General features: G+C 33.8%; 1 protein-coding gene across 6 annotated transcripts in view; it reads right to left on the bottom strand.

Annotated features, from left to right (window-relative positions):
• The window catches only part of VPS13C (vacuolar protein sorting 13 homolog C), a 196,197-nt gene that overhangs the window by 8,394 nt on the left and 175,621 nt on the right, over positions 1 to 12,182 (bottom strand). For 3 of the 6 annotated variants that reach the window (XM_035258764.3, XM_035258763.3, XM_078333289.1), the window contains 5 exons: positions 11,213 to 11,376; positions 9,955 to 10,000; positions 7,585 to 7,708; positions 7,013 to 7,127; positions 1,620 to 1,708 (listed from right to left, as the gene is read on the bottom strand). In XM_035258764.3, coding sequence (XP_035114655.3) covers positions 1,620 to 1,708; positions 7,013 to 7,127; positions 7,585 to 7,708; positions 9,955 to 10,000; positions 11,213 to 11,376 — 538 coding nt within the window. Of the gene's footprint in view, positions 1 to 1,619; positions 1,709 to 1,990; positions 6,279 to 7,012; positions 7,128 to 7,584; positions 7,709 to 9,954; positions 10,001 to 11,212; positions 11,377 to 12,182 lie in introns of those variants that run through there. The other 3 variants (XM_054239324.2, XM_054239323.2, XR_013520680.1) reach the window with 2 other exon arrangements.

Raw genomic sequence — 12,182 nt, forward strand, 5'->3', positions numbered from 1 at the left:
CAAGTAATTCAAGAAGTAGCAAATATAACCGGATGATGATATATTAAAAGGTTCATGCTCAACAGTAATCCAAGAAATGCTAATTAAAACAAAAAATTATTTTCTACCCATCAAGCCAGGAAAAAATTTAAGTTTATTTATTTATTTATTTATTTTTGAGACGGAGTTTCGCTCTTGTTACCCAGGCTGGAGTGCAATGGCGCAATCTCGGCTCACCGCAACCTCCACCTCCTGGGTTCAGGCAATTCTCCTGCCTCAGCCTCCTGAGTAGCTGGGATTACAGGCACGCGCCACCATGCCCAGCTAATTTTTTGTATTTTTAGTAGAGACAGGGTTTCACCATGTTGACCAGGATGGTCTCGATCTCTTGACCTTGTGATCCACCCCCCTCGGCCTCCCAAAAAAAAATATAAGTTTAAATAAGTTTATAAAATATAAGTTTAAATGATAAAACCTAGTCTTAACGAAACACAGGAGAAAGAGCACGTTCCTGTATTGCTGAGTGGTCTCTAAACAACCGATTCAACCTTTCTGAAAAATGACTTGGCAACATACAGAAAAGACCTCAAAACTCTTCATGACTTTCAAATTAGCAACCCCACTTTTAAAAATGTATTCCAAAAAAATAATAGAAAAAGGGTCTGGTTACAAATATACAACAGTAAGAAATCAGGGAATATCTAAGACATACATTGTTTGGGCTTAATCTATGGGAGACAATATAAAATTATGGACACAAAAAATAAGTGATTAGTTGTCAAAGTCATAAAATCTGCTTTTTAGATTGTTTTGTGAATATTTTTACCTCTCAACTAATGAGCAAATCAGATGACTGAAGAATCCTCCCTTACATGAGGATTCTTACATGACTGGGTAACCTCTCTTATCCTGTCATTCAGCTTTCCTTTCTTTCTTCCCATCCAAATAAATTTAAATGCAGTCATGAGGAATCTAATGCAGATTTTGCCTACTGTAAGAACTTTGCCTTAATCTTATAAAACTCATCACTAAGAAAGTTCTGAAAATTATTAATCTATAATTCTCACTTTGGGATAAGTTTATTATCTAGGATAAATCCCAGGAAAATAAGCTTGGTAGTTTAGCCCAAGTTCCTGTATTTGGAAAAATTATCTACCACTTCCAAATGTTTAGTAAAAGCTGAGAGAAACATACAGAAGTAATGCCATTCCTTAAAAGGGGCATGCTAATCACTCAAAATAAAACTTAGCAAAAGTGATTCATGAATTAATCGTCCATAACTGGTCCTGCGGTTCATGAGTAAGCGTATCACTATTACAGGTATAAAGCCTATTCTAGATTCTCTCAGTAGTTGTGTAACCTGAGTAACTCCCTAAGCTACACTGTGTAACTTGGATAGGTCCCTAAGCTACAAAGATATCTCAGTTTTCACATCTTTAAAATGAGAAGGTTGGAACAGAAAATCTCAGAGGACATATTTAGATGTGTATTGTTGTGATTCTATGAAAAAGAACATTTTGCCACTCACTTTGGAGAATTTTAAGTACAATTCTCCAAATCCTCTGCCAGTTCAGCTTTCAAAATTCTTGTGACCTACGCAACTAAGCAGTATTTGGAAAAATGTCGCTTCAAGTCAATACCTGTTTGTGACCATAAAGATGGTCTTCCCGCTTCCAGGAACAGCACAGTGGTATCGGTAAATCTCTCCTTCCAACTTTTTGATATGATTCTGAAAAGGAAACCAGACTCTAGATTTGAGAAGTATGTGCATGTAAGTAGTATTTACAATACTGCATATTAGCTAATTATAATAGTGTTAGGAAAACATTTATTAGAAATAACAGCACAATTCCACATATTGGTACATGAAGCTACAAAAATATTCACAGCATGTTTGTAAGTTAACTTCTACTGTTGCCTTAAGAGAAAAATATGTATTAAATGCTTACCAAGTGGTCTTCTGGTAAAATACATTTTGTTCTGAAGTAACTTAGAAATATTAAAATATCTGCTAGCAATCATCACGCTTTAATTAAGAAACACATAAACATACGCCAGTATAAAATAACTACATTAACATTACAGGGGCTCTGAAATAGGAGTCCATGGCAGGCCTTCAGGTGGGTCTCTGAAGCACAAAACATAAAATTTTTTGAAAATGTGATTCTACAACGTTTTTCACAGCACAGTTCATATTTTTTGTCAGTGTTTTTTTTCAATCACAGAAGGGAGTCTGTGATCTCTCTCAAAGATTAAGAACCACTGCTTTAAAAGAGGTAGGAATATATAATTAATTATACACATAATAAAATTCCAAGATAATTAATGTTTAATGCTTTGAACATTTGATCTTATAGATTAAACATGCATTGAGAAGTATATTGATGTATCAAATTATATTTCTTACAGTAAAGAAAATATGACAATATTAGTATGAACAAAGAATTTCTAAGATTTCAAAATGTCTGGCACGATTTCTTTCTAAAGACAAATGTAAGCATAAAGTAATTCAAATATAAGTAGTAGCACATTAAAACACATTTATTTCCTTTTCAGCTATCTCAAAAGTATTGTGATTTGAATTAGTCAAATATTAAAAACAAGAATTTTTAAAATAATGGATGCTAACGAAATATTACTGACATTATATATAATACACGGTTGAAAATAGATAATATATATGAAAATACGGAATAAATAAGACCTTGACACTCTATGACCAAGAATATAACACCAATATTGTTAAAAGGATAACACAACCAATATAACCACAAGCAGAGAAATCACACTTGATATTATTTCAGTGCTTAAGTTTACATTTTTTAAAGTTGCTTGGTACCTAGTCATTCCTTGACAATTGCAAAAAGCCATGAATAAGGAAGAGGAATCCAAAAAGAACTGGGGTCTCATCCTCAGAATGAGTCTCAGAGAAGAGTGCAGTTTCATAGCAATAGTCACGTGTTTCACGATTCACGTGTGCAAATTAGCTAACATCTTTTAACATGTATGCCTTACTTTCTTCAACGAGAAAATGGGAAACGAATTTAATAATTTAATGCATCTATCTTCAGCTTGAAATTTAAATGTTAAAATATTTATATTTGAAATGCAAGCACAAGAAATACTACCCACTTTCTATCTTGTATGCCTTAGTTACCAGGCTATTGTGCTTCAAACCATTGAGAGCTTTTATAATATAATTTATCACCATAATACCCTTTAGAAAACCTTGTTTTCAGCACTACTAAAAACCCATTACACTCTGAGATTCAGATTAAGATATTCAGTCACTAATGGCAGCAGAAGATCAAATTAGTTGGTAAAATATTCACGTATCCTTCCCAAAAATGCAACTTGAGGAATTTAACAATACTTTGCAAAAGCCCTTTACCCCGTAATTCAATTTTTTCAAATAAATTCTAAGGAAATATGAAAAAGCAAACAAGATATAAAAAAGCAAAATGTATAAAGATGCTTATTAAAGCATTATTACTGTTAGTAAAATAATAAACAAATTTAATGTCATGAATTAAGAGAGTTAAAAGCACAATGGAATGTTACCTAAATAGATGGGAATACAAGAATTAAAAGTGCTAAAGAAGCATTTCTAAGAACATGGAAAAATATAACTAAAATGAAAAAGCAAGGAATGTTGCTTTAAATGTTGTATGATCGTAAGTATATGAACCAAAATGAGTATTAAATGACTATATATATATTGTATATAGTCAAATATACAAACAATGTATATATAGTCATATATAGAAGAATTTAAAATGTTAATGAAGCATTTCTCAGAACATGGAAAAATATAATGAAAATGAAAAAGAAAGGTTGCTTTAAATGTTACATGATCATAGTAAGTATGTGAACCAAAATGAGTATTAAATGACTATATATGCATACATATCATGTACGTGTAGTCACATATACAAGAATTAAAACTTCTAAGAACATGGAAAAATATAACTCCAATGAAAAAGCAAGGAATGTTGCTTTGAATGTTATATGACCGTAATAAGTATGTGAACGGAAATGAGTATTAAATGACTATATACACATAATGTATGTATATATATTTGTTTATGTGTGTGTATATATGTGTATATACATATATAAATATGAAGACTAGAGGATAAGTAGAGTAGTACATCTCAGGAAAACATAATATATGATTTAGTAACTCTCAAAGCTGAGTATCAAAGAATACAGAGCACTACTCAGGAGAATAAAGAAAACGAGGATCAAAAGATCCCCAAATAAAATATTTAGAATTTGCCCATATTACAAAGGGCTAAAAGGATATAATTTTATACTCTAATGCTCTTTAATATTTCCATGTTTTGTTATACTTGATCCCTTAAGGACAGAAGGCTTCTTTTGTATATCCAGTACACTCAAAAGAATCAATAATCAATAAACATTTTTACCCAACTAACTCATGACAGCAAGACAGGCAAAGATGAAATAGCCTAAATATCTCCATTTTCCGTGCCCACCCTTGACATCTATGGCAAAAACTAACAAATTCTCTCATTAGTGTATATCATTCTATTTCTTCCAGTAATTATAATAATGCATCTAAGTTTTAAAAGCTGTCTGATACCTTAAAACTAATAAATCAGACAAAATGATTATATGTTTAAATAAAATAATTAAGTTTCTTTACGTTTTGTGCTTTTTGACATAGAGTTATAAAAAGATATCACAAGGAAAAGATGAATAACATAAAAGGCTAAACAAAAATTCAACATTTAAGAAAAAAATCTTAAGTTACAGAGGTTCTCAAAAGTAAGTCTCATTAAAATAGCAATATATCCAGTAAAATTAAAAATTGTTACTTTTATTTTAGAATCTCAGGAGGGAAACTACTAGAAATGATTTAAGGTAGCATCTTGAAGTAGTTATTTGTGCTTGACTCTCCTAGAATACTGCATGCGGTGACACTTTTGCCATCGCTCAATTTTCTAGGCACGAGAAAGGTTTGTCAGCTGCCATTAACATCTACATGTTTTGTTACCCTTGACCCTTTAAGGACGGAAGTCATTTCCTTTGTATATTCAGCACAGACTGGTTTTTGAATGTCAGTCTATCTTCTTTAAAGTGCTTATTTTAAACATAAACTTCAACTTACTATTTTGATAACTGCAATCCTAAAATACATAATCCAACTGAACAGTTATATGTTAATAGTTTCACTCTCTTCAAATATACAACATATTAAATCTATGTTTATACTTTGGCTTCATTTTTGAGGAGAAGCATAAAAGTTGCTAGATAAGGCATTGCTAAAACGTTTCCATCATTTATTACAAAAAAAGAAATTGAAACACAACTTATGTGGAGAACTAAGAGGGTACTAATTTCAAAAATAATGATTTGTAATTATTTTTCTCTCATTAAGATAAATCTTCTCTAAGGATTTAAATGCAAAAGGTTGGTTTTTAAAAATAAAGACCTCTATATATTCAAGGGCCACACAGCAATTTGACTAATTACATGTTCAACTTCTATCTACATTAATTAAAACTAGTAATTATGAAATAAGTGTAACCAACAAGGAGATTCAATTTTTGAAAAGCAGAAATGCTAAAGCCTGAAGATGTATATGACACAATTACAAAATGACTATCATTTATTAGCAACAGTACCAAGCGGTTAAATAGGAAAAAGAGGGATGAGAAAACATATCCTCAAAATTCATGTGCCAACTATTATTTGAGGTCTAAGGGCAGGATCAGAGCAACTGACACTTCCATTATTAAAGCAGATGCTCCAGTAAATAGTCTTGTAACTTCAGGAAATTTAGAGTCATTTGTGAAACAGAAAGCTATGTAATTCCATCATCAGGCCTCACAAACATAAAGAACACGTTCACTAAATTGGACACAAAACAGTCCTGTTTTTCAATTTTATCTGAAATGCACATGAACACCATATAAACAGATAAAATTTTTGAAATGATAGTAACAGTATCTGCTTCTGAGCTCAATAAAGTCTATTCAAGTCAATTAAAGTCAATCTATCCAACAGAGAACAGAGTTATTCTCTGCATCCTTTAATATTTTGTGCTAATCTCTTATTTCTGGACAGTATTACCAGGAATACCACAAGTTTTTATTTGTAGTCAAGCCACTACTATGAAAGTTCAGATGGAGGTGAGAGTTTTAAAGAAAATTTCATGAAAATTGACAATGGAATTCACACACAGTCAATTAATACCACAGTTTGCTTTGATTTTTAAGGACGAAATCAAGAAGCAGTTTAGGAAACATTTATTCCTGTATTTCCAGTTCTTGCTGTGTAGGCAGAAAAACAAAGAAAATAAAGTTAGAAGCATGCAGAAATATAGATAAAATGTAAACATATACAATAAAAATCAAAGGAAGAACAATTAAGAGGGATTTTATTTTAAAGTCAAGGTTGAAAAATATTAATAAATCTCTTTTGGGGGAAAGCCTGTCATGGGAGAACAGCAATTTATACACATATATATATACATACACACACACATGTGTATATTACCAAAACACAATAAAGTTCAAACTAAAAGCCTAAAAGCTCTTAAATTTTCTTTAAGATTTAGCAAGATCACAATTATATATAATATTTTATTCACCCTCCCCCCAGTTCTATTTACTGGGATAAATCTAGATTGATGAAGTAGAGCAAATAAATTAATTTGTTTAGGAGAAATGGAAGCAACGAAGTTCCAGTAATCAGCTACAAAGCAGGAAACCAAACTTAACAATGTTAACTAAACAAGCTATCACAGAAATAGTGATATAGCCTATAACTTAACATTATCGCTTCTGAAAAAAAAAAGCTTTACTCCTGTGTAGAAAAAAAAATCTATAATTTCAATTAAACACATGCTCAAATGAAAAACAAATAATCAAATTCTATTCTACAAACTATGTATAATACTTAAAGAAGTTCATCAATCAGGAACTTTAAGAGCTGCCCATGAAATCCTGGACCTAGATATCATTAAAATTCCATTTCACTCATGACCATGAAGAACAGAATTTACCTCAAGTAAATCAGACCCCTCAGATTCCTGTCTGTCATATGGACGAATGATACCATCTTCATGGATCAGGCGAGGGGGACGAAGACTAGATACTTCCTCAGTTGATTCTGCTGCCCTGAATAAGGCATCAGGAAAATATTGACAGTCTTTCAAAGTAACGTGTGTGTTGATTAAATATATAAATATTTCACAAAAAAACAGTAATTTTAAATAACTTTCCCCAAATAATACAAAAATATTAAAATGACTCCAAGATCCCCAAGCTTTTCTAAAAAAAAAAAGAAATATCAAAATAATAAAACCAGGGCCTAGCTCATCTACTCTCTGTATCCTTGGTGTCTAGCACAGTGCTTGGCACATGGTAGGTAATAAACATTTGTTGAATAAAAGAGAAATTCAGAAAGTATGTCTTTTCTTATTCCTTTCTGGTGGCACTGTATGTTTTGAAGCCATCACAGCTTGCAATTAGACTTTAAGATCCTTAAGAGCAGGCAAATTATCTAATCCATTTATGTGTTCCTTGTAATAATTAGCACACAGAGACAAACCTTGCACATAGTACACTCAATTACCTCTGAATGCCTTGGAAGGTACTACTGGCCATATCTATGATTCCACCAGTTGGACGAGCCACAGCACCCACGAGCCCTTTTCCAATTCCTTTAAAGAATCCAGCAGCTCCTTCCTTTTTGGCACCTTCAGAAATTCAATGTCCAATGACAATAAATGAATAAAGATATTTTAAAATGAGCAAGTTTGAATTCAACCAAAACCAGGGCCAGATACTGAACTGTTTTAACCAGGAAGGTACAAAATCTTGGCTTTCTAAAGAAGTTAAATGTAATCCAAATGTGATCAAATAGTGATTCTCAAAGTGTGTTAGAAACACACATTCTTGGGCCCCACCCTACACCTACTGAATCAGAATCTCTGGGACATTAATAAGCACTCCAGGTGGTGCTGACACAGTCACATCAGTACCTGCAACTTGCAGATGTAAGAAGGGACCAAAAAACATTCGCTTTTTTAATGCTGACCATCATATTTTTCAAGGAGTATACTTTTAAAAAATATTTTAAAAGTTTATTGAAATATGTAGTTCATATACCATAAAATTTACCATTTAAAATGTACAAAGTAAATTTTAGGATAATGTGGCCTTTAGTATGTTCAGACTCGCACAACTATCACCACAATCCATTTTAGAAAAAGTGCCCCCTATCCGTTAGTCATTCCCCATTTCCCCCCACCTCTCCCCCACAAATCCTACCCAGTGTACCTCCATTTCTCCCTGCCCCTCCCCAGCTCCAGACTAGGTAACCACCTGGAGCTGGTTTCTATCCCTATGGATTTTCCTATTCTGGACATTTCAGACAAATGGAATTAGGTAATAGGTGGTATACTGCAACTGTCTATTTCCACTTAGCATCACGTTTTCAAGGTTCATCCATTCTGTAACATGTACCAGTGCCTGATTCCTTTTTATGGCTGAATACTATTGTAAAGTATAGAAATATCATGTTTTGTCTATGCACGCATGAGGTGATGGGCATTGGGGTTGTTCCCATCTTTCGGTTATCTTGAATAATGGTGCTATGAACATTTGTGCATAGTTTTTGTTTGAACGCCTGCTTTCAATTCTTCTGGGTGTAAACCTAGGAGCAGAATTGCTGGGACACATGGTGACTCTGTGTTTAACTTTTTGAAGCACTGACAGACCATTTTCCTCCAAAATAACTGCATTATTTTATAGTCCCACTACTGGTATGTGAGGGTTCCAGCTTCTCCATATCCTCCTAACTCTTGATACTAGCCATCCCAGTAGGTATGAAACGGCATCTCATCCTAGTTTTGACTTGCATTTCCCTACGGACTAATGATGTTCAGCATCCTTTTATGTGGTTATTGGACATGTGTATACATTCTTTGGAGAAATGTCTATTCATATCTTTTGCTTCTTTAAAATTGTATTATTCATCTTTTTATTGATTTATAATAGTTCTTTCTATGTTCTAGATATGTCTTTTATCACATATATGATTTGCAAACATTTTATTCCATTCTGGACTGTCTTCTCCCTTTCTTCATGGTTGTCCTTTGAAGTAAAAAACTTTAAATTTTGATGAAGTCCAACTTTTGTACCTTTTCTAGCAAGGTTTTGCTTAATCCAAAGTCATGAAGATTTACTCCTCTATTAATAGTCTTGCTCTTACATTTAGGTATTTAATCTATTGTGAACTCATTTTTATATATGCTACAGGTAGGGGTCCAATTTCGTTCTTTTGTTCGTGGATATGAAGTTGTCCCAGCGAATCTGTTGAAGACAGTTCTTTCCTATTGAATTATCTTGACATTCTTGTGGAAGATAATCAGAAGGAAGGATCTATTTCTGAATTTTCAATTGTATCCCACTGTTTTACATGTCTATACTTTTGCCAGTACTACACTGTCTTAGTTACTGTAGCTTTACAATAAGTTTTGGATTTGGGAAGTAGAAGTCGGCCAACTTTGTTCTTCTTTATCAAGACTGTTTTGGCTATTTTAGACCCCTGGAACCACCATGTAAATTTTGGACTTGGCTTGTCAATTTCTGCAAAGAAACCAAGTGGGATTTTGATAGGGATTGCACTGAAGAAGCGACGTGCTTTTTTAATGGGATAAAAACAACAGCAACAAAATTGAGTCAATTGCTACTGAGGGCCCAAACAAATCTAGTTTATCTCTGGTCCTGCTAAAAATAACATTCAAAGTCTGAAGCATCATCTCCTACTTCACCTCTCTGCTTTCTGAGGAAAATATATTCACTGAGCAACTGAGGGCTATGAATATAAAATTCAGTCAGCAATTTTCTCAGTCAAGTGTGTAGCATCAATAACATATACTGTGTTTACCATGCATTCAGTCTTCAGATTCTGTAAAGGAAGGCGGTATTTTCAACATACCTTCCACAGGTTTTGTTATTATTCCAGTCACTCCACCAACAACTCCCTGAAAGACAAATCAAACATAGAGTCTGGACTGAATGGAAGGCGTTTAATTTTAAACCAACCACTAGAGGTCTCTACAGACATCCCGGAAATAACAACGACAACAAAAAATTGAAGACTTAACTCGATAATGTGAACAACATACACATATAAGTCAGCGCTATGATTTTTCAAATATTGTATCACAGCAAATCTTAATGAAAGCACCTAGTAGGAGTAAAATGTTATAAAAGAAACAGGAGTAAAGCAGGTAAAAGGATTTTAAATCTGGCTGACACCAATCAGCTATGTAACCATGGGCAGTGGAGGAAATCTGTCAGTCTCAGTTTCCACATCAGCAAAATGAGTGAGTGGAGCCAAATAATGTTTATAATCTAATTCTAGATTTTAATAAGATTACTCTGTAACTTAGTGGAAGTGCAGAAAACTGAAAATAAAGGGACCTCCCAAGGATACCTAATAACCTGGCAAATAAAGTACCTTAGTGACTATAATATCCAACATTACAAAGACAGCAGTCAGCTTCCTAAAATTATTTCCAAAATGAAAACATGAATATACTAATACATTCTTAATCACTGTGAAGTTAATAGTAGTAAAACTACCTGTATATTCTAAAAACACACAGAAAGAGACCTGATGGATACACACTCCAACTGGAAACAGATGAGAGATGATTAGAGTCGTCTACCCTTACTTTTAATGTTTTATTTACTCATTAAAAGAATAACTTGTAAGTTCTTACAGTTATTTATAAGAAGAATATTCATATATCGCATAGATAATTAATGGTACTCATATATTACCTATATAATTTAAAAGTCTTAAAAAGTAATGAAAGGCAGTTCCTGGTTTACCAGCAATTAACTTTCACACATCCCTTCTAAAGAAACAATCACTGGTACCCTGTAGCTTTCCTTCTTCCTCTAGTTTCCACTGGTACCACGTATATCTACTTCTCACTTCCTCATCTTCTCACCAGTTCTAACCAGTCATCATTACAGTTTTACAAAATCTGGCAATTCTGGGCATAGATCTGGTGATGACAATGAGGAAGGGGAGTAAAAGGAAACTGGAAAGTCCATAATTCATCATTATTTCTATTCTAACCAGGCCTAGACTCATAAGGAACAGTCTAAGTTTCATACAACCAGCTAGAATACATATTTTTTTTTAAGTTGCAGATTTCTTAAAGATTCAACAGAGAACTTACCCGTAAAAAGCCCTTTCCTCCTCTGGCCAGGCTGTCTCCAAAATCTCTGGGCTGACGACTCAATTCTTCTCTTCTTTTTTGCTGATATTCCTTGTCCATTGTAATTGCTGCCAAACCTTTCCCAACAGAACCAGTGATTCGAGATACAACTCCTGCCGCACCACCTATCAAAGACAAGGAATTAATACCTAGAATACTCAAGGAACTCAAACAACTTAACAACAAGAAAACAATCTGATTTAAAAATTAGCAAACAGGCTGGGCATGGTGGCTCAAGCCTGTAATCCCAGCACTTTGAGAGGCCGAGGTGGGTGGATCACGAGCTCAAGAGATGGAGACCATCCTGGTCAACATGGTGAAACCCCGTCTCTACTAAAATTACAAAAAATTAGCTGGGCATGGTGGCGCGTGCCTGTAATCCCAGCTACCCAGGAGGCTGAGGCAGGAGAATTGCCTGAACCCAGGAGGCGGAGGTTGCGGTGAGCCGAGATCGTGCCACTGCACTCCAGCCTGGGTAACAAGAGCGAAACTCCGTCTCAAAAAAAAAAAAAAAAAATTGGCAAACAATCTGAATATTTCTCAAAAGGAGACATTCAAATGGCCAACAAATATATGAAAAAAAAATGTTCAAGATCAATAGTCATCAGGGACGTACACATCAAAACCACAGCGAGATAGTATCTCACCCCAGTTAGAATGGCTACTACAGAAAAGATAAAAAATCACAAATGCTGTCAAAGAAGTGGAGAAAAGGAAATGCTTCTATATTGAGAGTGGGAATATAACTTAATACAGCTATTATGGAAAACACTATGGAGGTTCCTCAAAAAACTAAAACGAGAATTACTGTATGATTCAGCAATCCAACTACTCAGTAAATATCCAAAAGAAAGGAAATCAGTTTATCAAAGAGATGTCTGCACTCCCATGTTTCCTGCATCACTAGTAATAATAGCTAAGACACAGAACC

Source organism: Callithrix jacchus, chromosome 8 (assembly GCF_049354715.1).
Source record: "Callithrix jacchus isolate 240 chromosome 8, calJac240_pri, whole genome shotgun sequence".
Lineage (NCBI taxonomy): Eukaryota > Metazoa > Chordata > Mammalia > Primates > Cebidae > Callithrix > Callithrix jacchus.